Genomic DNA, 27,451 nt, shown 5'->3' with positions numbered 1-27,451 from the left:
AGGGCCAGTGGAGCCAGAGTGGCCCTTGCATCTGGTCAGAAACCTCTCCTTAGTTCCCAGATGGTGCTTTGGATTAAACACCCATGTCCTGAGAGTGCCTATAAATTGTTACTTTGTGACCAGGATATACAAGAAAGTGGGGCTATCTGGGACAGTATGGGGGTGGGGTCTTCAGACAGGGAAGGTGTCATGTGGGGGTGGGGCATCCTCCTAGACTGTGGCTAGGGGGAGCACCTGCCCAGAAAAGCAACAGTGGAGAATCCTCTCGAAGAGGGCATGTTTCTGATCAGCCCCAAAGTTCCCCTAATACAGCAGCAGAGCAGAATCCTTAAGTGTCCTGGGTCCTCTGCATCTGGATGCCCAAACACTCCACAGGGAATGCTATTCCCAGGCTACCTGTGTGGGAAGGGCTGCTTGTGACAATGGAGGACTCAAACCAGACAGCCCTGCTTCCTGGGGTGACCATGTGCTGTCAGAGACAGCTTTGCCCCACCAATGTTTACATGGTTCTGCAGGAAGCCCAGGATCAGTCTGAACCAGAAGAAAGGTACTGTGATGGTCTGCCCCGACGCCATCATATCAATGGAGATACAGAAGCTCAGAGAAGGAGTGTGAATAGGTAAAAGTCACATGGAACTCAGTTCACAGCTTCTAACATTTAGCTCTCAGACACAAGGGGCTCCAGATGCTTGTTCTATGCTCTAGTTCCCCTTCAAGGCCTAGGGCTGGTGGGTGGGCACAGAATTATGCCCATGATCTCACTGCACACTAGATCACTGTGTGTGTGTGTGTGTGTGATGGGGGTGGGGGGGGATAAGTTCTTTCTCCTAATTCATAATCATGTCTATGCTACTTCTCATTCACTGACTCAGGATGGCATCACTTTTACACTCAACCCCTAGTCTCTGTCAGCCTGAGTGATGACACAGGGGTCCAAATAATACATCATTTACTTTCTTGGTTCCCGAGAGGTTGCCTTTATTCCCATGCTGATGTGCACAAAGCCATTCCTTTAGCAGGGAGTACCATGAAGGATTAGGATGAGAAACCCTGTAACATCAGAGAACTAGCTCCAGCTCCAAGACCACAACTCCCTTGTTCCCCTCCCCCTTGAGATGCATTCTTTATGGAAGGCACTAGACCAAAATGGTCGTCCTGAAAGCCTCAATGGCCCTTCTGCACTCCTTTCTTGACTACTCCCCACCATCACCACACTTACGCACAGAGAGGAAGAGGGAGGAGAAGGAAAGGTATGACTAAATTTTCTCCAAAGGCATCCTGTAGAAGGAGGACATGCTAGAAAAGGAATGCACTATAAAAAAGGATTCCTGGCAGGAGGATTTAACGATGGGGGTCTCCTGGGATTTTCAGGATGGAGGCCTCGTTGGTGGGCACTGTGAATCCCAGGGTTTCTGTGGCAGGGGGCCAATGTGATTCAGTGGAGGGGGTCTGTCGGATGACGCCCCTGGGGGAGAACATTGGTGGTTAGATGTTCTTCTTAGGGAACGCTGGTGGTTTGACTTTCCCCCTGGGGGATACTGGTGGTTTGATCTTCCCTCTGTGGGACCCCAGTGGTTTGATCTTCCCCCTGTGGGACCTCAGTGGTCTGATATCCACCCTGGGGGACACTGGTAGTTAGATCTCCTTGGGGGATATCGGTGGCTTGACCTTCCCCTTGTGGGGTCACTGGTGGTTTCATATCCTCCTTGGAGGGGTAGTGCTGGTCTGAGGGCCTCATGCTTGGGGGCTTCTGTGACACAGAGGGAGTTTGGATATCTGAAAGTTTTAGTAATTGAGGGTGGCTGGAAGGTGGCCATGGTCCAGGGGTATCCCATGACTCATTTTCTATGTCAGGGGCTGGTTCCTGAGTATCTGTAGGGGATAGAAAAGACATAACACACTCTTTAGTGTCACTTCCCCATCTGTGCGCTGTGTGGTGAACTTACAGTCATCTCTTAAGTGTTAGAACCACCCCCACTCCCTTAGGCTCAGTCTTCTAAAATCCTCCCCGAAGATTTTGGGCAAACTTTGAAGTGACCCTCCAATTCTGCCTGGGGCAGAAAAAGTCCATTATGGAAGAGTATGGAAGCTCCAAAGGAAGCTCTCTAAAAGTAGCATTTGCTTAAAGAATACATATTTTACAATAATTGCTTTCAAATCAGTATAGAGAGAAGAAGGAACATGTTTCGCCAATAGAATGGGAGCCTACTGAGGCCAGAGACCTTTGACTTGCTTACCACTATATCCCTGGTACCTCAAAAATGTCACATACTAGGTACTTGATAAATATTTTTTGACTAATTGACTGATGGAAAAACTGGCATTAGAGGAAGCCTGGGTGGCTCAGTGGGTTAAAGCCTCTGCCTTCGGCTCAGGTCGTGAGATCTCCAGGTCCTGAGATTGAGCCCCGCATCGGGCTCTCTGTTCAGCAGGGAGCCTGCTTCCTCCTCTCTCTCTGCCTATTTGTGATATCTCTCTGTCAAATAAATAAAATCTTAAAAAAAAAAACTGACATTAGAGAATTCAGACCTACTCTCCTTCTCAGAGCAAATTTTTTAAATGGCTAAAACACAAAGAAACAGCAAAATTATTTGAGTTAACAATACAGTGAGGACTTATGGGGACCAAATCAGGAAGAGTGTGAAAATCCAAAAAGGTAAGCCCAGAGTCAACTGTACACTGTCTATAAGAAATTCACTTTAGATACAAAGGCACCAATAAGTAAAATAAAACAATGTAAAAATAAAAACCTTGCTAATACTACTAAAATTTTTGATGAAGGTGCTATTAATATCACACAAAGTATACTGTAGAGCAAGAATATTACCAGGGATAAAGGTCATTTTCTAATGATAAAGAGGTCATTTCACCAAGAAGACATAACTCTAAATGTTTACACACCTGTCAACAGTGTTTCAAAACACAAGAAGTAAGACAAGACTGCAAAGAGAAATCTACAGTTATACTTAGGATTTAAATATTCCATTCTCAATAACCAATAGAACCTGGCAGAAAATCAATACGATATAAAACACTTGAAAAACACTACTGGTTCTAGTCCAAGATGGTGATGTAAGAAGACGCTGAACCCACCTATTTATAGGGCAACTTCTTCTGAAGATGACCTGAGGGCTGACCGGCAGCTTCTTCACCATAAAAGAAACCACACAGAGAATGGCAAGAGAGACAGAGGCACAGTAAGGAAGGGAACCCCTGTACCAACTCTGCGAACTGCAGTGGCAGGGAGTGGATAGTACTGAGGGCTTATGAACAAATTTGTCTGCCCTGAAGTGCAGAAAAAGAAAAAGAAAAAAAGCCTTGGTTTAAAAGGGCAACTAGAATATAAAAGAACCAGTCATAGAACCCTCTCTGGGTAACAGGAGCTGGCAAGTGCCTTGATAGTGTGGATGGAGGCAAGTCTGGGCTGTAGCTGGCCTGTCTCAGTGAGCCCTGGAGCCCTAGCCCACATCAGCCTAGGCCAACCCTCTGAGGCAGCCCCAGCGTAGCACACATCGGGACAGCCCTGGTCAGTGCTCACTGCAGTTATAGCCATCCTGCCATGGTGACATAGCTGTGAAGCACCCTGGAACACCCTGTTTGGCTCCAGACAACTTGCTAAGGTACCCCTGGCACAGATGTACACCTCAGCTCAGCCCCTGAACTGAGCACCCTGGAACACCCAGGCCTGCACCCACTTCAGTGTCAGTAGTACCGCCAGAGCACTGACTATAGGGAGAATCCCAAGACCACCCCTGCCCACACCCACTTCAGCTTCAGCCCACCAGAGTGCTCTGGAACCCCCAACCCATAACCAGCCAGAGTCACAGGCACAACATACACAAGGGATGAGATGCCCATAAACAAGACCATTCCTCTTAGTTTAGGAGAAGTAGCTTTTCTGCCTAATTTATAGAAACAATCACAAAGTTGAGCAAAATGAGACAGAAGAATATGCTGCAAATGAAAGAACAAGACAAAAACCTCAAAAAAAGAAATAAATCTACCTGATAGTTCAGAGTGATGGTCATGAAGATGTTCAATAGACTAGAGAGAATAGTAGATGAACTTTGAACTTCAACAAAGGGAAACATAAAAGGGGCCACAGTTTAAGAACACAATAATCTAAATGAAAAACACTAGAAGAAATCAACAGATTAGAGGATGCAGAAGAACAAAGCAGATATCTGGAAGACAGGGTAATGGAGAGCACCTGAGCTAAATAGCAAAAAGAAAAAAGAATTTTAAGATTTTATTATTTTCTTAAAGTAATCCCTATACCCAAACACAAAGCCTAAATCCAGCATGAGAAGGGAAATAATAAAGATTAGGCCAAAAATCAATGACAGAAATAAAAAAAAAAAAATAGTAGAACAGATCAACAAAGCTAGTTGAGCTTGGAACTCAACCCTGAAATCAAGAGTCACACACTACCAACTAAACCAGCTAGGCACCCTGAGAAAAAAAGAATTTTAAAAAATGAGGATAGGATAAGATGTCTCTTGAGCAACATCAAAAGAACAAATGCTTGCACTACAGGGATTCCAGAAGGAGAAGAGAGAAAGGGAGAAAACTTATCTGAAGAAACAACTGAAAACTTCCATAACCCCGGGAAGCAAACAGATATCCAGGTTTAGGATAAAGCACCTAAAGTTGAAAACAAGATGAACCCAATGAGTCAAAACCATGACACACAGTAATTAAAATGTCAAAGTTCAGTCTTTTTTTAAGCAGAGAGAGAAGTAACTAGGGAAACTTCATAAGGCTATCAACTGGTTTTTCAGCAGAAACTTTGCAGGGCACAAGAAAGTGTCATGATATATTTAAAGTAATGAAAGGAAAAATATTCAACCAACAATAATCTACCTGGAAAGACTTCTATTCAGAATTGAAGGGAAGGTAAAGAGTTTCCAAAACAAAAGTTAAAGGAGTTATTGCCACTACACTGGCCGTATAAGAAATGTTAAAGGGACAAAAAAAAGTTGTAAAAAACTTATGAAAGGAAAAAAAATCATGAGTAAAAGCAAACATAAGTAAAGGCAGTAGTGCAATCACTTGTAGTAAAATTAAATATATCCAAAACATTAGTTAAGGGGACTCACAATAAAAATGACTATGTAATCATAAAACATGGAGGGTGGGACTAAAAAGTTCCTTTTCAAAATGTTCAAATTTAAGTGACTATCAACATAATAGACTAGTATTCACTTAAAGTGTTACATATGAACTTCATGGTAAACGCAAAGCAAAACCCTATAATAGATACACTAAAGCCATCAATCACAAGAAAGAGTCCAGGAGAAGAAGAAAGGAACAGAGAAGAACGATAAAAACAACCGTAAAACAATGAACAAAATAGCAATAATTACATACCTATCAATGATTAAATATACATGGTCTAATGCTTTAATCAAATGACATAGGGTGATGCAATGGTTAAAAAAGAACAAACAAGACCCAGCTACATGCTGCCTGCAAGAGACTCAGTTCAGACCTAAAGACACATACAGACTGAAAGTGAAGCAATGGAAAAACATTCCATGCAAATACAAGGGGGGGGGGGGGGAACCAGAGTAGCAATCCCTATATTAGACAAAATAGACTTTAAAACAAGACTGTAATGAGACATAAAAGAAGGGCATTACATAATGATAAAGGGATCGATCAAAGAAGAGGATATAACAATTGTAAATATCAATGCATCAACACTGGAGCACCTATATATACACAGAGCAAATGTTAACATCTATAAAGAGAGAAATTAACAGAATTTAAACTAACCTTACACCTAAAAGAGCCAGAAAAGAACAACAAATAAAGCCTAAATCCAGCAAGAGAAGGGATATAAAGATTAGGCCAAAAATCAGTGACATAGAAATTAAAAAAAAAAAAAAAAAAACAAAAAACAGTAGAACAGATCAACAAAACGAGTAGCTGATTCTTTGAAAGAATAAACAAAATTGATAACCCCCTAGCCAGTCTTATCAAAAAGAAAAAGAGAAAGAACCCAAACAAAATCATGAATGAAAGAGGAGAGATCACAACCAACACCAAAGAAATATAAGAGAATATTATGAGCAATTATATACCAACAAATTAGACAATCTGGAAGAAATGGGTAAATTCTTAGAAACATATAAACTACCAAAACTGAAACAGGAAAAAGTAGAAAATCTGAACCGATCCATAATCAGCAAAAAACTGAATCAGAATTTTTAAAATCTCCCAAAAAACAAGACTCCAGGGCTGGATGGTTTCCTAGGGAAATTCTACCAAACATTTAAAGATTAACATTGATCCTTCTTTTCTTTAATATTTTTTTAAAATTTCTTTTCACCGTAACAGTATTCATTGTTTTTGCACCACACCCAGTGCTCCATGCAATCCGTGCCCTCTCTAATACCCACCACCTGGTTCCCCCAACCTCCCACCCCCTGCCCCTTCAAAACCCTCAGATTGTTTTTCAGAGTCCATAGTCTCTCATGGTTCACCTCCCCTTACAATTTCCTTCAACTCCCTTCTCCTCTCCATCTCCCCTTGTCCTCCATGCTATTTGTTAGGCTCTACAAATAAGTGAAAGCATATGATAATTGACTCTCTCTGCTTGACTTATTTCACTCAGCATAATCTCTTCCAGTCCCGTCCATGTTGCTATAAAAGTTGGGTATTCATCCTTTCTGATGGAGGCATAATACTCCATAGTGTATATGGACCACATCTTCCTTATCCATTCGTCCATCGAAGGGCATCTTGGCTCCTTTCACAGTTTGGTGACTGTGGCCATTGCTGCTATAAACATTGGGGTACAGATGATGCTTCTTTTCACTACATCTGTATCTTTGGGGTAAATACCCAGTAGTGCAATGGTGGGGTCATAGGGAAGCTCTATTTTTAATTTCTTGAGGAATCTCCACACTGTTCTCCAAAGTGGCTGCACCAACTTGCATTCCCACCAACAGTGTAAGAGGGTTCCCCTTCTCCACATCCCCTCCAACACACGTTGTTTCCTGTCTTGCTAATTTTGGCTATTCTAACTGGTGTCAGGTGGTATCTCAATGTGGTTTTAATTTGAATCTCCCTGATGGCTAGTGATGATGAACATTTTTTAATGTGTCTGATAGCCATTTGTATGTCTTCATTAGAGAAGTGTCTGTTCATATCTTCTGCCCATATTTTGATATTATTGCCTGTTTTGTGTGTGTTGAGTTTGAGGAGTTCTTTATAGATCCTGGATATCAACCTTTTGTCTGTACTGTCATTTGCAAATATCTTCTCCCATTCCGTGGGTTGCCTCTTTGTTTTGTTGACTGAGACCCACAGCAAATATCATCCTCAATGGGAAAAAGCTTGCAGCCTTCCCGTTGAGATCAGGAACACGACAATGATGCCCACTCTCACCACTCTTGTTCAACATAGTATTAGAAGTCCTAGCAACAGCAATCAGACAACAAAGAGAAATAAAAGGTATCCAAATTGGCAATGAAGAAGTCAAACTCTCTCTCTTTGCAGACAACATGATTCTTTATATGGAAAACCCAAAAGACTCCACCCCAAACTACTAGAACTCATACAGCAATTCAGCAACGTGGCAGGATACAAAGTCAATGTACAGAAACCAGTGGCTTTCTTATACACTAACAATGAAAATACAGACAGGGAAATTAAAGAATCGATTCCATTTACTATAGCACCAAGAACCATAAGATATCTGGGAACATCGATCCTTCTGAAACTGTCCCAAAAAAATAAAAATGGAAGGAAAACTTGTACCCCTGAGGCTAATAATACATTATATGTTAATAATAATAAAAACTAATAAAATCTTCTAGTGACTTAAAAAAAAGAATATGTGCTATATAAGCAATGGAATATTACTCAGCCATCAGAAAGAATGAAATCATGCCATTTCCAATGACATGAATGGAGCTAGAGTGTATGTTAAGGGAAATAAGTCAGTCAGAGAAAGACAAATGCCATATGATTTCATTCATATGTAGAATTTAAAAACAAAACATGAACATAGGTGAAGGGAAGGAAAAATAAGATAAAAACAGAGAGGGAGGCAAAATATACAAGACTCTTAACTACTCTCTCAGCTGAGGGTTGACAGAGGGAAGGGAGTTGGGGGTGGGCTAAATGGGCGATAGGCATTATGGCAGGCACTTGTCATGAGCACTGGGTGTTATATGTAAGTGAACAATCACTACATTCTATACCTGAAACTGATACTACACTATATGTTAACTAACTTGAGTTTAAAATCTAAAAAGGAAAACAATTCCACTAAAAAAAAACAAACCCTAGGGATAAACTTAAACAAAGGAGATGAAAGACCTGTACTCTGAAAACCACTATGAGATAACACTTTTTACCTGTCAGAATGGCTAGAATTGTAAGAGGGATTATGCACCACTGGTAGATTTAGAAATTCGTTCAGCCATCGTGGAAAACAGTACAGAGTTTCCCCAGAACATTAAAAATAGAAATACTATACAATCCAGTAATTCCACACTGGGTGTTTACCCAAAGAAAACTAAAACACTTATTTGAAAAGATATATGCACCCCTATGTTTACTGCAGTGTTATTTACACTAGCCATGATATAGAACCAACATAAGTGTCCACTGATAGACAAATGGATGAATACACACACACACACAGAGGAATGTTACTCAGCCATTCAAAAGAATGAGCTCTTGACATCTGCAACAAGATGGATGAATTTAGATGGTTCATCGAAGAGTCAATTTTCTTGTAATAGCCTTGTTTGGTGACTGATGGTAGCTACACTTGTGCTAAGTGAAATAGGTCAGACAGAGAGACAAATACATATGATTTCACCTATATGTGGACTCTAAAAAACAAATGAAGAAAATAAGCAGAAAAAGACCCATAAGTATACAGAACAAACTAATGATTGCCAAAGGGGAGAAGTAACCCTAGGAGGGAGGGGATGGGCAAAATGGGTGAAGGGGAGTGGGAGATAGAGGTTCCAGTTACAGAATGGATAAGTCACAGGGATGAAAGCTACAACATAGGGAATAGTCAATTTTCTTGTAATAGCCTTGTTTGGTGACAGATGGTAACTACACTTGTGGTGAACATAGCATAATGTATAGAGAAGCTGAATCACTATGCTGTATACCTGAAACTAATGAAATGTTGTGTGTCAACGCTACTTAAAAATATGGGTATCTGCTGAAAGCAAACAAAATAAAATAAAAAAACTCTATTAACCAGCTTGACCTAATTGACATTTAGAACATGCCACTCAATAATAGCAAAGCACATATTCTTTTCAAGTGCACACGGACGTTTACCAAGATAGACTACGTTCTGGGCTATGAAAATAGTCCCAATAAATTTTAAAGGATTTAAGTCCTATATTATCTGGCCATACAGAATTAAGTTAGAAATAAACAACATAAAAATAACTAGAAAATCCCAAACATTTGGAAGCTAACAAACTTATAAATAATCCAAGGGACAAAGAATAATTAACACTATCTGATCTCAAGACTTACTATGAAGCTATAGTAATCAAGGTAATAAGATACTGGCATAAAGACAGTCAAGCAGATGAATGGAGCAGAATCAAGAGTTCAGAAATAGACCCACATGTACATAGAGGACTGATTTCTTATAAAGGTATGAAGGCAATTTGATGGAGAAATAATAGTCTTGTAAACAAATGGTGCTGGTATAATTAGCTACCAAAACCCCCAAAACTTCAATCCACACCTTCCACTATATACAAAAATTAATTCAAAATGCATCATGGATCCACATATAAAACCCCAAATTATAAAACCTCTAGGGAAAAAAAAACTTAGAAGAAAATCTCTGGTGTAGAATCCTCTTACTTTTTCTTTTTTTAAAAAAATATTTTATTTATTTGAGAGAGTAGGAGAGAACGCCTGAACAGGGGTGGAGGGAGAGAGAGGAGAGAGAAGCAGACCAGCTGCTGAGCAGGGAGCCCAACACAGGGTTCGATCCCAAGACCCTGAGATCATGACCTGAGCTGAAGGCTGATGTTTAATAGATTGAGCCACCCAACCTAGGTGTCCCTAGAGGCCCCTTTCTAATAAAGAAATGAAAATATGTAAAGGAGAAGGAGGAGGAGGAAGAGAAGTAGAAGAAGGAAGAGGAGGAGAAGAAGAAGGGATAAAGTAGTGCAAATCTTGCCAATGTAGAAATGATAGAAAGGGAAGAAAGAAGATTTAAGTTGACTGATTCTTCTCTTTCAGCTTATTTTCTGGGAGTGGTGATTCAAAGGATATCAATTAGGGCAAATAAATGAAGTGACAGAGGTATATTATCCAAATAAGAATTTCTATAGGATAATTTTGGCTAGTTTTGCATTTCCCACAGATTCTATCAATGATCATAGAAAGCCACAAAGAAAGGAAAACCACCCAGAAATACCCCTGTAAACAAAGGAATAAGCAAGTTGAGCAAAGAGGTAGAAATAAATCCCAGGAAGTAGCAGAGATGGTGCTAGAGATCCTCATGGTAAGGAGAGACCAGAGAGAGCTGTGAAGACAGTGAAAGATGCAGGGATGGCTTCTGAGGGGGTGGCATCTGGAAAATGCCAATAAAGGTATTTCAAATACCTTTACAATGCCAATAGAGGTATCATGTTGAACGGGAACATATGAGAGTAGGTCTGAATCTTGGCAATAAGATCACTGGCATTGAAAGGAAAGGAATTTCCAAGTTAGGGGAGTGGAAGGACATCTTGGAAGACAACACTTCTCATGAAAGAAGGAGTCACATTGGAAGGTGGTGACATTCAGTGGAGGCAGCAGCCAGTTTCTGAAGAGAAGGAGGCACCTGACATTAAGAATGCTATTGCAACAAAACAGGTTAGACAGATCAGGGGATATTCTTCCCTGCCTTGTTGAAAATTAGTTGACCGTATGGTTGTAGGTCCATTTCTGGGTTTTCTATTGTGCTTCATTGGCCTCTGTGTCTATTTTTATGCCAGTACCATACTGTCTTGATGACTACAGCTTTGTAATATAACTTGAAGTCCAGAATTGTGATGCCCCTAGCTTTGGTTTTCTTTTTCAGGATTGCTTTGGCTATTTGATGTCTTTTGTGATTCTATACAAATTTTATGATTGTTCTAGCTCTGTGAAAAATGCTGTTGATACTTTGATAGGGATCGCACTGAATGTGTAGATTGCTTTGGGTAGTAAAGACATTTTAATGATGATATTCCAATTCATAAGCATGAAATAGTTTTCCATTTCTTTGGGTCCTCTTCAATTTCTTTCATAAGTGTTCTATAGTTTTCAGAGTACAGATCTTTTACCTCTTTGGTTAGGTTTTTCCTAGATATCTTATGGATTTTGGTGTAGTTATAAATGGGATCCATTCCTTGGTTTCTTCTGCTTCTTCTTCTTTATTAGTGTACAGAAATGCAACAGATTTCTGCACATTAATTTTACATCCTGTGACTTTACTGAATTTGTCTATCAGTTCTAGAAATTTTTTGGTGGAGTCTTTTGAGCTTTCTATACCCAGTATCATGTCATCTGCAAATGGTGACAATTTGACTTCTTCCTTGTTGATCTGGATGCTTTTTTTTTTTTTATGCCTTCTTTTGTTGTTTGATTTCTGGGGGCTAAACTTCCTATACTATATTAAATAATAATGGTGGCATTGTCTTGTTCCTGACCATAAAGGAAAAGCTCTCAGTCAGTCTCTTCAACAAATGGTGTTGGGAAAACTGGACAGCAACATGCAGAAGAATGAAACCAGACCACCTTCTTACACCATATACAAAAATAAACTCAAAATGGATGAAAGACCTAAACGTGAGATAGGAATCCATCAAAATCCTAGAGAAGAACACAGGTGGCAACCTCTTTGACCTCAACTTAGCAACTTCTTACAAGATAGCTCTCTAGAGGCAAGGGAAACAAAAGCAAAAATGAACTATTGGGACTTCATCAAGAGAAAAAACTTCTGTAGAGCAAAGGAAACAATCACTAAAACTAAAAGGCAACTGACAGAATTGAAGAAGATACTTGCAAATGATGTATCTGATAAAGGGTTGGTATAAAAAATCTATAGAGAACTTATAAAACTCAACACCCAAAAAATAAATAATCCAGTAAAGAAATGGGTGGAAGACATGAAAACAGACATTTCTCCAAAGAAGACATCCAGATCGCTAACAGATACATGAAAAGATGCTCAACATCACTCATCATCAGGGAAATACAAATCAAACCCACAAGGAGATACCACCTCACATCAGTCAGAATGGCTAAACAATAGATATTGGCGAGGAAGTGGAGAAAGCAGAACCCTCTCATACTGTTGGTGGGAATGCAAACTGAAGCAGGCATCCTGGAGAAGAATATGGACGTTCTGCACAAAGTTAAAAATAGTGCTACCCTATGACCCAGCAATTGCACTACTTGGTATTTATCCAGAGGATACAAAAATAGTGATTTGAAAGGACACATGCACTCCAATGCTTAGAGCAGCATTATCAACAGTAGTCAAACTGAGAAAGCCCAAATGTTGATTGATTAATGAATGGATAAAGATGTGCCATCTCTGTGTGTCTATACACACACACCACACACACACGCACAAACATGCATGCGTGCAATGGAATATTACTCAGCCATCAAAAAGAAGGCAATTGTGCCATTTGCAATGATGTGACTGGAGCTAGACTGCATTATGCTAAGTGAAATAAGTCAGTCAGGGAAAGATAAATACCATAAGATTTCATTCAAATGTGGAATTTAAGAAACAAAACAGATGAACATAAGAGAAGGGAAAAAAAGGGAAGCAAACCATAAGAGACTCTTAACTATAGAGAACAGACTGAGGGTTGATGGAGGGAAGAGGTGGGGGAGGAAACAACAGATGTTGATGGAGGGAAGGAGTGGGGGAGGGATTAAATGGGTGATGGGTATTAAGGAGGGAACTTGTCGTCATGAGCACTGGATGTTATATGTAAGTGATGAATCACTAAATTCCGCTCCTGAAACAAATATTACACTATATATTAACTAACTAGAATTTTAATAAAAAATTGAAACAAAAAAAAGGTTGGGAAGTCTGTTCCCCAAAAGGTAATTGTACATTAAAGAAGTTGCCTTTAATTTGAAAAAGAAGAGAAGGAGACCTTGAAATAAGTGTGAAGTACCCAAGATTCTCCTCTTTGAAAATTAGAATTGCCTTGCTAATTAATTATTCCATCAAATTTAATATGTTCTATTATGAACAAGAAAAATCACTGAACTATTTTTATAAGGGCACTGTGGAAATCAGCAGAAACTAAGAATCACAACTTCAGAGCAAGAAATGCATATGAAAAAAATCATGCCATGGAGCAAATAAAAGCAGTAAGATACTCCAATATGAAATAATTTTAAAAATTTTAAGCAAGCAACTATATACTTGAAAGCATACCATGAATAAAAATTTAAAAACTCAGGGAATATATATGAAATCAATTGGAAGATATGAAAGTGACAGGACTGAATGAAAATGAAGAAAAATATAAAAATTACTTGTAAGACATATACAAAGGAGGAAAGTTGAGTAAGTGACACAGAGGATAGAAATGTGCACATTCAAGGGGCACCTGGGTGTCTCAGTTGGTTAAACATCTGCCTTTATCTCAGGTCATGATCCCAGAGTCCTGGAATGGAGACTTACATCAAGCTCCCTGCTCAGTGGGGAGTCTGCTTCTTCCTCTCCTGCTCTCCCTGCTTGTGCGCTCTCTCTGTCAAATAAATAAATAAATCTTTAGAAAAATGTCCACATTCAAGAAAATGAATCAACTGGAGAAAGTAATAAAAAAGGATTAAAGAGATCTTGCAATGAACACTCCAAAAAGGAACATTTAAAAAAATCCAATTACATATGATAGTTGTCTTTCTCTGCTTGACTTATTTCGCTAAGCATGATACGCTCTAGTTCCATCCATGTTGTCGCAAATGGCAAGATTTCATTTCTTTTGATGGCTGCATAGTATTCCATTGTGTATATATACCACATCTTCTTGATCCATTCATCTGTTGATGGACATCTAGGTTCTTTCCATAGTTTGGCTATTGTGGACATTGCTGCTATAAACATTCGGGTGCATGTGCCCCTTTGGATCACTACGTTTGTATCCTTAGGTTAAATACCCAATAGTGCAATTGCTGGGTCATAGGGCAGTTCTATTTTCAACATTTTGAGGAACCTCCATGCTGTTTTCCAGAGTGGCTGCACCAGCTTGCATTCCCACCAACAGTGTAGGAGGGTTCCCCTTTCTCCGCATCCTCGCCAGCATCTGTCATTTCCTGACTTGTTTATTTTAGCCATTCTGACTGGTGTGAGGTGATATCACATTGTGGTTTTGATTTGTATTTCCCTGATGCCGAGTGATATGGAGCACTTTTTCATGTGTCTGTTGGCCATCTGGATGTCTTCTTTGCAGAAATGTCTGTTCATGTCCTCTGCCCATTTCTTGATTGGATTATTTGTTCTTTGGGTGTTGAGTTTGCTAAGTTCTTTATAGATTCTGCACACGTTGCTGGGGGGAGGGGGTTTGGGAGAAGGGGGTGGGATTATGGACATTGGGGAGGGTATGTGCTTTGGTGAGTGCTGTGAAGTGTGTAAACCTGGTGATTCACAGACCTGTACCCCTGGGGATAGAGTATTATGCCTCCATCAGAAAGGATGAATACCCAACTTTTGTAGCAACATGGACGGGACTGGAAGAGATTATGCTGAGTGAAATAAGTCAAGCAGAGAGAGTCAATTATCATATGGTTTCACTTATTTGTGGAGCATAACAAATAGCATGGAGGACATGGGGACTTAGAGTGGAGAAGGGAGTTGGGGGAAATTGGAAGGGGAGGTGAACCATGAGAGACTATGGACTCTGAAAAACAATCTGAGGGTTTTGAAGGGACGGGGGGTGGGAGGTTGGGGTACCAGGTGGTGGGTATTATAGAGGGCACGGATTGCATGGAGCACGGGGTGTGGTGCAAAAATAATGAATACTGTTATGCTGGAAATAAATAAAAAAAAAATTTAAAAGTTGTCAAAATAAAAAAAAAAAAATCCAATTACAATAGCACCAAAAAGAATACTTAGAAATAAATTTAATCGAAGAGGTGAAATATTTGACACTGAAAACCATAAAAAAAAAGACTACTAAAAGGAATTAAAGAGGGGGTACATGGGTGGTACATTCACTTGAGTGTCTGACTCTTGGTTTCAGCTCAGGTCTTGATCTCAGGGTTGTGAGATCAGGTCCTATATGGGGCTTCATGCTCAGTGTAGAGTCTGCTTGAGACTCTCTCTTTCCATCTCCTTCTGCCCCTCCCCCTGCTCTTTCTCTAAAATAAATAAATAATTTTAAAAAAGAAATTAAAGAAGACATAAATCAATGGAAAGATATCCCATGTTTCTTGATTGGAAGACAATGTTGTTAAGATGATAGTATTATTCAAAGTACTCTACAGATTCAATGCAATCCCTGTCAAGATCACAAAAACAGACACATAGATCAGTGGAACTGAATAGAGAATCCAGAAATGGACCCTCAACTCTATGGTCAATGATTCTTCAACAAAGCAGGAAAAAAGGACACTCTATTCAACAAATAGTGCTGGGAAAACTGGACAGCAACATGCAAACAATAAAACTGGACCACTTTCTTATATCATACACAAATAAAACTCAAAATAGATGAAAGACCTAAATGTTATAAAGGAATCCATCAAAATCCTAAAGGAAAACACAGGCAACAATCTCTTTGACCCTGGCTGCTGCTTCCCGGCAGCACATGGGAGAAGAATGAGGCACAAACAAGTCAGCTGCAAGAGAAAGGGAGCAGGGGTCAACAACAGAAAAGACTGTCACCCCGAACAACTCCTCAGTCTCATATTTATTGGAAAGTAGCAAAGAAAGTAACAAAGAAGCCAGAGTAGGTCATACATTGACCATGAGTCTTGTAGATAAGTAAGAAGTAAGACAAAATATGTCTGGTCATGTAGTACATGACCTATAGTGAGCAAGCTCAAACTAAAGGATTGTTTGACTAAATGCAGGTGCTCTCCAGGGAAGGGGAGATCAAAGGAAAAATGAAGCAGGCAGCATTCCAGCCTGAACGAGCCAGGCATCCCAGCTGCTCAGCTTCGAGACCATATATTGTCCTCTCCCCCAGAGACCTGTTGCCAGTACATGTTTTTCTTAAGGCTATATCTGAGCATATTTGGTAACTAGTATAATTTCTCATGGGTTATATTTTAAGCAGTAGATTGTTCTGAGGGACGGTTACACCCGGCCCTAGCAACTTCTTACTAGATATGTCTCTGGAGGCAAAGGAAACAAAAGCAAAAATGAACTATTGGGACTTCATCAAGATAAAAAGCTTTTGCACAGTTAAGGAAACAAAACTAATTCCAATCAGGCATTCCTGAAGATGGCGGAGGAGTAGGAGACCTAAATATCATCAGATCCCAGGAGTTCAGCTAGATAGGTGTCAAACCATTCTGAACATCTACAAACTCAACAGGAGATAGAAGAGAAGAGCTGAAATTCTAGGAACAGAAAAGACACCACTTTCTGGAAGGTAGGACATGCGGAGAAGTGAATCCGAGACAATGAGAAGACAGACCGCAGGGGGAGGGACCAGCTCCCAGCAAGTGAGAGAGCAGCAGAGGATAAAATCTGAACTTTTAGAAGTCTGCTCCACTGAGCAATGTCGCTCTAGAGGCTAAGTCGGGGGTGGAGCCCTCATGGGGAGAGTGTGCTCTCCAGTCCCTTGGGGTCATAGAAAGATCAGGGGTATCTGAGTGTGGCAGAGCTGCCGGGTACTGGAGTGGGGAAGCCTGCTGCAGAGACAGAGCTAAGGAGTGGGCTCTCAGCTTGGGGTTACCTTAAACCAGTTGGGCCACCACTCTTTGAGCAGTGACCCCACAAGTGGGAGACCCATGGAGCTCCATCTTCCTCCACTGAAGAGTAGAGCAGCAGGAATCTGCTAGGTTTGGAGACTCCAAACAGGGCCGTGCGCCAGAGATAGAAATGCTCAGTGACAGGCTGGTGAGCACGGAATGCAGCCAGAGACCAGGGAGACAGTAGTGATTAACCGCTTTTCTCCAAGGGCGCACTAGGGAGTGGGGCCCTGAGCTCTCCTGAGCTCCTACTGGCTGGAGATTGAGAGACCGTCATTTTCATTCCTGTCCTCCAAAGCTGTCGGAAAAGCATTCAGGGAACAAAAGCTCTCAAGAGCAAACCCAAGCAGAATACTTAGCCTGGCCCCTGGCAAGGGCAGTTCAATTCTGCCTCATGCAAAGACATTTGAGAATCACTGCAACAGGCCCCTCCCCCAGAAGATCAGCAAGACCATCCAGCCAAGACCAAGTTCACTAATCAATGAGAACTGAGGAACTGCAGAGCTAGGGAAAAGCAACAATAGAATTCATGGATTTTTTGTCCATGATTCTTTAGTCTTTCAAAGTTAAATTATTTTTTTCTTGTTTTAAAATTGTTTTTTAAAATTTTCCACTTTCCTTTTATAACTTTTTAAACTATTTTATCTTTCAATACCTTAAAAAATATTTTAAAATTTTCATTATCATAGTCATATTTTATCCCTTCATTGTATTTAGTCTTATTATATATATATAGATAGATAGATTTTTTTCTTCTTTAAAATTTTGGGATATAATTCTTCTAATAGATCAAAATATATCCTAAATATAGTACATGGCTTTGTTCTAGTCTCCAGCCTGATCATATTCTTTTCTTTATTTTTCTTCTTTCAACTAACTTCTTATCAATTCCTTTTTAAGAATCTTTTCTAATTTCATCTTTAGAGTCATATTCCATCCCTTCATCATGTTTACCCATATATATATTTTTTTCTTTCTTTAAAATCTTGAAAAATAGTTTCTTCTAACAGACCAAAATACACATGTGGCTCTATTCTATTCACCAATCTCTCTCTCTCTCTCTATATATATATATACATTTTTTTCTTTTCTTTTCTTTTTCTCCTCCTTTCTTCGTCCCCTGGTTTTGGTCTCTTCTGATTTGGTTAGTGTAGATATTTATGTTGCTACCCTTTTAGTATTTTGTTGTTTTATTCATCTATTCTTATCTGGGTAAAATGACAAGGCAGAATCACCACACACACACACACACACACACACACACACACACCCCCAAGAGGCAGTACCAATGGCTAGGGACCTAATCAATATGGACATTTGTAATATGTCAGAACTAGAGTTCAGAATGATGACTATCAAGGTGCTAGCTGGGCTCAAAAAAAGCATGGAAGATATTAGAGAATCCCTTTCTGGAGAAATAAAAGAACTAAAGTCTAAACAAGTTGAAATTTAAAAAGCTACAAAGTTGGGTATTCATCCTTTCTGATGGAGGCATAATACTCCCTAGTGTATCTGGACCACATCTTCTTTATCCATTCGTCTGTTGAAGGGCATCTTGGTTCTTTCCACAGTTTGGCGACCGTGGCTATTGCTGCTATAAACATTGGGGTACAGATGGCGCTTCTTTTCACTACATCTGTATCTTTGGGGTAAATACCCAGTAGTGCAATTGCAGGGTCATAGGGAAGTTCTATTTTTAATTTCTTGAGGAATCTCCACACTGTTCTCCAAAGTGGCTGCACCAACTTGCATTTCCCCCAACAGTGTAAGAGGGTTCCCCTTTCTCCACATCCCCTCCAAAACATGTTGTTTCCTGTCTTGCTAATTTTGGCCATTCTAACTGGTGTAAGGTGATATCTCAATGTGGTTTTAATTTGAATCTCCCTGATGGCTAGTGATGATGAACATTTTTTCATGTGTCTGATAGCTATTTGTATGTCTTCATTGGAGAAGTGTCTGTTCATATCTTCTGCCCATTTTTTTTATATGATTGTCTGTTTTGTGTGTGTTGAGTTAGAGGAGTTCTTTATAGATCCTGGATATCAACCTTTTGTCTGTACTGTCATTTGCAAATATCTTCTCCCAATAAATAAAAAAATAAATTTAAAAAAGCTATTAACTATAGAACTAAAATCTAACCAAGTTAAATTTTTTTTTTAAATGGAGGGTCTAACTGCTAGGATAAATGAGGCAGAAGAGAGCATTTGTGATATAGAAGACCAAATGATGGAGGCAGGGCAGGAGGTTGTGGTGGGTACGGAGGGAAAAAATTAAACAAGATGAGATCAGAGGAAGAGAAACCATAAGAGACTCTTAAACTCATGAAACACACTGAGAGTTGCTGGGGGTTGGGGGAGTATGGATAGGGTGCCTGGGTTATGGATATTGGGGAGGGTATGTGCTATGGTGAGTGCTATGAAATATGTAAGCCTGATGATTCGTAGACCTGTACCTCTGGGGCAAATAATATATTAAATGTTAACAAAAGATTCAAAAGGCACTTTTTATATCTTAAAATCCATATGAATCTCAAGGGACCCTGGAAATCCAGAGCAATCTTGAAAAAGAATCATAAAGTTGAAGGACTCACATAACTTCTGATTTTGAAACTTATTATAATGCTACAGTAATCAAACAGTGTAGTACTAGCATAAAGACAAATCTATAGACCAATGGAATAGGATAGAAAACCCACTAATAAATGAGTTTATATATGGCTAATTTTCAGTCAAGGATTATAAGACCATTCAATGAGAAAAGGACAATCTCTTCAAAAAATGGTGCTAGGAAAACTGGATATCCCTGTACAAAAGAATGGACACTTTCTTCCATGTACAAAAGTTGGACACTTACCTTGCACCATATATAAAAATGAACTTGAAATAGATCAAAGATCTAAAGGTATAAAATAGAACTATAAAACTCTTTGAAGGAACTGTGGAGTAAATCTTCATGACACTGGGTTTGGCAATGTTTTCTTGGATATAACACCAAAGACAGAGGAAACAAGAGAAAAAATAGACAAACTGGACTTCATGAAAATTAAAAACTTTTGTGCATCAAATGACACTAATCAAGAATACAAAAGGCAAACCACAGAATGGGAGAAAGTATTTTTAAATCACATATCTAATAAGAGATTGATATTGAGAACACATAAAGAACTCCTAAAACTGAACAACAACAAAATGAACAACCAGATTTTAAAACAGCCTAAGGCCAATCATTAAAGAGGGTACATGATAGGATGAGCCCTGGGTGATACACTTAACTAATGAATCACTGAACATTGTATCAGAAACTAATGATGTACTATACCTTGGCTAATTAAATTTAAATTTAAAAATAGCAAAAAATAGGGTAGGAGTCAAGATGGCGGAGAAGTAGCAGGCTTAGACTACTTCAGCTAGCAGGAGATCAGCTAGATAGCTTATCTAAAGATTGTAAACACCTGAAAATCCATCGGCAGATCGAAGAGAAGAAGAACAGCAATTCTGGAAACAGAAAAACAACCACTTTCTGAAAGGTAGGACTGGCGGAGACGTGAATCCAAGGCGACGGGAAGATAGACCCCGGGGGGAGGGGCCGGCTCCTGGCAAGCGGCGGAGCAACGGAGCACAAAATCAGGACTTTTAAAAGTCTGTTCTGCTGAGGGACATCACTCCAGAGGCTAAACCGGGGCGAAGCCCACGTGGGGTCAGCGTGGCCTCAGGTCCCACAGGGTCACAGAAGGATCGGGGGTGTCTGAGTGTCGCAGAGCTTGCGGGTATTGGAACGGGAAAGCCGGCTACAGAGACAGAGCCGACAGTGAGCTCACAGCTCGGTGTTAGTTTGAACCGGTCACAGACTCGGTGAGCTCGGAGCGTGGCCAGAGGTCAGGCAGATGGGAGTAACTGGGCGCTGTTCTCTGAGGGCACACTGAGAAGTGGGGCCCCGGGCTCTGAGCTCCTCCGGCCGGAGACCAGGAGGCCGCCATTTTTATTCCCGTCCTCCGGAACTCTACAGAAAGCGCACAGGGAACAAAAGCTCCTGAAAGCAAACCCAAGCGGATTACTCAGCCCGGCCCCTGGTAAGGGTGGTGCAATTCCGCCTGGGGCAAAGACACTTGAGAATCACTACACCAGGCCCCTCCCCGAGAAGATCAACAAGAAATCCAGCCAAGACCAAGTTCACCTACCAAGGAGTGCGGGTTCAATACCAAGGAGAGCAGCAGAATTCCAGAGGAGGAGAAAGCAAAGCATGGATCTCATGGCTTTCTCCCCATGATTCTTTAGTCTTGCAGTTAATTTAATTTTTTTCTTTTTCATTTTTTTTTCTCGCCTTCTGGTAAAATTTTTTTTTTAACTTTTAGCCTTTTCTTTTTTAAAGTTTTTTAACTAGTTTATCTAATATATATATTTTTTCTTTTTTATATTTTTCTTTATTCGTTTTCTTTTTTTTTTTAATTCTTTTCTTTCTTTTTTTTTTTCTTTCTTACTTTCTGAACCTCTTTTTATCCCCTTTCTCCCCCCTCACGATTTGGGATCTCTTCTGATTTGGTTAAAGCATATTTTCCTGGGGTTGTTGCCACCCTTTTAGTATTTTACTTGCTCCTTCATATACTCTTATCTGGACAAAATGACAAGACGGAAAAATTCACCACAAAAAAAAAGAACAAGAGGCAGTACCGAAGGCTAGGGACCTAATCAATACAGACATTGGTAATATGTCAGATCTGGAGTTCAGAATGACAATTCTCAAGGTTCTAGCCGGGCTCGAAAAAGGCATGGAAGATATTAGAGAAACCCTCTCGGGAGATATAAAAGCCCTTTTTGGAGAAATAAAAGAACTAAAATCTAACCAAGTTGAAATCAAAAAAGCTATTAATGAGGTGCAATCAAAAATGGAGGCTCTCACTGCTAGGATAAATGAGGCAGAAGAAAGAATTAGTGATATAGAAGACCAAATGACAGAGAATAAAGAAGCTGAGCAAAAGAGGGACAAACAGCTACTGGACCACGAGGGGAGAATTCGAGAGATAAGTGACACCATAAGATGAAACAACATTAGAATAATTGGGATTCCAGAAGAAGAAGAAAGAGAGAGGGGAGCAGAAGGTATACTGGAGAGAATTATTGGGGAGAATTTCCCCAATATGGCAAAGGGAACGAGCATCAAAATTCAGGAGGTTCAGAGAACGCCCCTCAAAATCAATAAGAATAGGCCCACACCCCATCACCTAATAGTAAAATTTACAAGTCTCAGTGACAAAGAGAAAATCCTGAAAGCAGCCCGGGAAAAGAAGTCTGTAATATACAATGGTAAAAATATTAGATTGGCAGCTGCCTTATCCACAGAGACCTGGCAGGCCAGAAAGAGCTGGCATGATATTTTCAGAGCACTAAACGAGAAAAACATGCAGCCAAGAATACTATATCCAACTAGGCTATCATTGAAAATAGAAGGAGAGATTAAAAGCTTCCAGGACAAACAAAAACTGAAAGAATTTGGAAACACCAAACCAGCTCTACAGGAAATATTGAAAGGGGTCCTCTAAGCAAAGAGAGAGCCTACAAGTGGTAGATCAGAAAGGAACAGAGACCATATACAGTAACAGTCACCTTACAGGCAATACAATGGCACTAAATTCATATCTCCCAATAGTTACCCTGAATGTAAATGGGCTAAATGCCCCAATCAAAAGACACAGGGTATCAGAATGTATAAAAAAACAAAACCCATCTATATGTTGCCTCCAAGAAACTCATTTTAAGCCCGAAGACACCTCCAGATTTAAAGTGAGGGGGTGGAAAAGAATTTACCATGCTAATGGACATCAGAAGAAATCAGGAGTGGCAATCCTTATATCAGATCAATTAGATTTTAAGCCAAAGACTATAATAAGAGATGAGGAAGGACACTATATCATACTCAAAGGGTCTGTCCAACAAGAAGATCTAACAATTTTAAATATCTATGCCCCCAACGTGGGAGCAGCCAACTATATAAACCAATTAATAACAAAATCAAAGAAATATATCAACAATAATACATTAATAGTAGGGGACTTTAACATTCCCCTCACTGAAATGGACAGATCATCCAAGCAAAAGATCAGCAAGGAAATAAAGGCCTTAAACGACACACTGGACCAGATGGACATCACAGATATATTCAGAACATTTCATCCCAAAGCAATAGAATACACATTCTTCTCTAGTGCACATGGAACATTCTCCAGAATAGATCACATCCTCAGTCCTAAATCAGGACTCAACCGGTATCAAAAGATTGGGATCATTCCATGCATATTTTCAGACCACATTGCTCTAAAGCTAGAACTCAACCACAAAAGGAAGTTTGGAAAGGACCCAAATACATGGAGACTAAACAGCATCCTTCTAAAGAATGAATGGGTCAACCGGGAAATTAAAGAAGAATTGAAAAAAATCATGGAAATACAAGATGGGATTGGGAGGGAGACAAACCATAAGTGACTCTTAATCTCACAAAACAAACTGAGAGTTGCTGGGAGGAGGAGGTTTGGGAGAAGGGGGTGGGATTATGGACATTGGGGAGGGTATGTGCTTTGGTGAGTGCTGTGAAGTGTGTAAACCTGGTGATTCACAGACCTGTACCCCTGGGGATAAAAATATATGTTTATAAAAAATAAAAAATTAAAAAAAAATAAATGATAATGAAAATACAACGGTTCAAAATCTGTGGGACACAACAAAGGCAGTCCTGAGAGGAAAATATATAGCGGTACAAGCCTTTCTCAAGAAACAAGAGAGGTCTCAGGTACACAACCTAACCCTACACCTAAAGGAGCTGGAGAAAGAACAAGAAAGAAACCCTAAGCCCAGCAGGAGAAGAGAAATCATAAAGATCAGAGCAGAAATCAATGAAATAGAAACCAAAAAAACAATAGAACAAATCAACGAAACTAGGAGCTGGTTCTTTGAAAGAATTAATAAAATTGATAAACCCTTGGCCCAACTTATCAAAAAGAAAAGAGAAAGGACCCAAATAAATAAAATCATGAATGAAAGAGGAGAGATCACAACTAACACCAAAGAAATACAAACTATTATAAGAACATACTATGAGCAACTCTACGCCAACATATTTGACAATCTGGAAGAAATGGGTGCATTCCTAGAAACATATAAACTACCACAACTGAACCAGGAAGAAATAGAAAGCCTGAACAGACCCATAACCAGTAAGGAGATTGAAACAGTCATTAAAAATCTCCAAACAGGGGCGCCTGGGTGGCTCAGTGGGTTAAGCCGCTGCCTTCGGCTCAGGTCATGATCTCAGGGTCCTGGGATCGAGTCCCACATCGGGCTCTCTGCTCAGCAGGGGGCCTGCTTCCCTTCCTCTCTCTCTGCCTGCCTCTCTGCCTACTGTGATCTCTCTCTGTCAAATAAATAAATAAAATCTTTAAAAAAAAAAAATCTCCAAACAAACAAAAGCCCAGGGCCAGACGGCTTCCCAGGGGAATTCTACCAAACATTTGAAGAAGAACTAATTCCTATTCTCCTGAAACTGTTCCAAAAAATAGAAATGGAAGGAAAACTTCCAAACTCATTTTATGAGGCCAGCATCACCTTGATCCCAAAACCAGACAAGGATCCCATCAAAAAAGAGAGCTATAGACCAATATCCTTGATGAACACAGATGCGAAAATTCTCACCAAAATACTAGCCAATAGGATTCAACAGTACATTAAAAGGATTATTCACCACGACCAAGTGGGATTTATTCCAGGGCTGCAAGGTTGGTTCAACATCCGCAAATCAGTCAATGTGATACAACACATCAATAAAAGAAAGAACAAGAACCATATGATACTCTCAATAGATGCTGAAAAAGCATTTGACAAAGTACAGCATCCCTTCCTGATCAAAACTCTTCAAAGTGTAGGGATAGAGGGCACATACCTCAATATCATCAAAGCCATCTATGAAAAACCCACCGCAAATATCACTCTCAATGGAGAAAAACTGAAAGCTTTTCCGCTAAGGTCAGGAACACGGCAGAGATGTCCATGATCACCACTGCTATTCAACATAGTACTAGAGGTCCTAGCCTCAGCAATTAGACAACAAAAGGAAATTAAAGGCATCCAAATCGGCAAAGAAGAAGTCAAATTATCACTCTTCGCAGATGATATGATACTATATGTGGAAAACCCAAAAGACTCCACTCCAAAACTGCTAGAACTTGTACAGGAATTCAGTAAAGTGGCAGGATATAAAATCAATGCACAGAAATCAGTTGCATTTCTCTACACCAACAACAAGACAGAAGAAAGAGAAATTAAGGAGTCAATCCTATTTACAATTGCACCCAAAACCATAAGATACCTAGGAATAAACCTAACCAAAGAGGCAAAGAATCTATACTCAGAAAACTATAAAGTACTCATGAAAGAAATTGAGGAAGACACAAAGAAATGGAAAAATGTTGCATGCTCCTGGATTGGAAGAATAAATATTGTGAAAATGTCTATGCTACCTAAAGCAATCTACACATTTAATGCAATTCCTATCAAAGTACCATCCATCTTTTTCAAAGAAATGGAACAAATAATCCTAAAATTTATATGGAACCAGAAAAGACCTCGAATAGTCAAAGGGATATTGAAAAAGAAAGCGAAAGTTGGTGGCATCACAATTCCGGACTTCAAGCTCTATTACAAAGCTGTGATCATCAAGACAGCATGGTACTGGCACAAAAACAGACACATAGATCAATGGAACAGAATAGAGAGCCCAGAAATAGACCCTCAACTCTATGGTCAACTAATCTTTGACAAAGCAGGAAAGAATGTCCAGTGGAAAAAAGACAGCCTCTTCAATAAATGGTGCTGGGAAAATTGGACAGCCACATGCAGAAAAATGAAATTGGACCATTTCCTTACACCACACATGAAAATAGACTCAAAATGGATGAAGGACCTCAATGTGAGAAAGGAATCCATCAAAATCCTTGAGGAGAACACAGGCAGCAACCTCTTCGATCTCAGCCGCAGCAACATCTTCCTAGGAACATCGCCAAAGGCAAGGGAAGCAAGGGCAAAAATGAACTATTAGGATTTCATCAAGATCAAAAGCTTTTGCACAGCAAAGGAAACAGTTAACAAAATCACAAGACAACTGACAGAATGGGAGAAGATATTTGCAAACGACATATCAGATAAAGGACTAGTGTCCAAAATCTATAAAGAACTTAGCAAACTCAACACCCAAAGAACAAATAATCCAATCAAGAAAGGGGCAGAGGACAGCCTCTCTGCCTACTTGTGATCTCTCTCTGTCAAATAAATAAATAAAATCTTTAAAAAAAAAAAAAAAAAAGAAAGAAAGGGGCAGAGGACATGAACAGACATTTCTGCAAAGAAGAAATCCAGATGGCCAACAGACACATGAAAAAGTGCTCCATATCACTCGGCATCAGGGAAATACAAATCAAAACCACAATGTGATATCACCTCACACCAGTCAGAATGGCTAAAATCAACAAGTCAGGAAATGACAGATGCTGGTGAGGATGCGGAGAAAGGGGAACCCTCCTACACTGTTGGTGGGAATGCAAGCTGGTGCAGCCACTCTGGAAAACAGCATGGAGGTTCCTCAAAATGTTGAAAATAGAACTGCCCTATGACCCAGCAATTGCTCTACTGGGTTGTTACCCTAAAGATACAAACATAGTGATCCAAAGGGGCATGTGCACCCGAATGTTTATAGCAGCAATGTCCACAATAGCCAAACTATGGAAAGAAGCTAGATGTCCATCAACAGATGAATGGATAAAGAAGATGTGGTATATATACACAATGGAATACTATGCAGCCATCAAAAGAAATGAAATCTTGCCATTTGCGACAACATGGATAGAACTAGAACATATCATGCTTAGCGAAATAAGTCAAGCGGAGAAAGACAACTATCATATGATCTCCCTGATATGAGGAAGTGGTGATGCAACATGGGGGCTTAAGTGGGTAGGAGAAGAATCAATGAAACAAGATGGGATTGGGAGGTAGACAAACCATAAGTGACTCTTAATCTCACAAAACAAACTGAGGGTTGTTGGGTGGAGGGAGGTTGGGAGAAGGGGGTGGGATTATGGACATTGGGGAGGGTATGTGCTTTGTGAGTGCTGTGAAGTGTGTAAACCTGGTGATTCACAGACCTGTACCCCTGGGGATAAAAATATATGTTTATTTAAAAAAAAAAAAAAAGATGCTCGCTCTTAACTTAAAACGAAGTCCCAACCATTCTGAGGAGCGACTCATAATTATAAAGTCAAGAACTGTGTTTTAAAATATGAGGTGATATTGGCTGTCGCTGGTACTGTATGATTTCCATTAAATATTACATATTTACTAATCATACTTTTAAAAATGCACCTCTTTCCTTAATCAATGATAATTATTTCAAATAGCAAGCCTCAATAAATTGTAAAATATAAATGTGAATGCGTTAGTATCAAGAAAAGAATATGAACTGTAATTGTATTTTAATGTGGCTTCATTTT

General features: G+C 39.7%; 1 protein-coding gene across 5 annotated transcripts in view; it reads right to left on the bottom strand.

Moving 5' to 3' along the window:
* Nucleotides 1-798: 798 nt before the first annotated feature.
* The window catches only part of GDPD4 (glycerophosphodiester phosphodiesterase domain containing 4), a 177,888-nt gene continuing 151,235 nt past the window's right edge, over nt 799-27,451 (bottom strand). For 4 of the 5 annotated variants that reach the window (XM_032357925.1, XM_032357922.1, XM_032357920.1 and 1 more), the window contains one exon: nt 1,810-1,872. Coding sequence is in view for 1 of the 5 variants with exons in the window: in XM_032357924.1 (XP_032213815.1) it covers nt 1,499-1,872 (374 nt within the window). In the remaining 4 variants the exon portion in view is untranslated. Of the gene's footprint in view, nt 1,873-27,451 lie in introns of all 5 variants that reach the window. The other variant, XM_032357924.1, reaches the window with a different exon arrangement.

Source organism: Mustela erminea, chromosome 9 (genome assembly GCF_009829155.1).
Source record: "Mustela erminea isolate mMusErm1 chromosome 9, mMusErm1.Pri, whole genome shotgun sequence".
NCBI classification, from domain to species: domain Eukaryota; kingdom Metazoa; phylum Chordata; class Mammalia; order Carnivora; family Mustelidae; genus Mustela; species Mustela erminea.
Note: the sequence above shows the minus strand (reverse complement) of the source record. Positions and strands in the feature narration are given on the sequence as shown.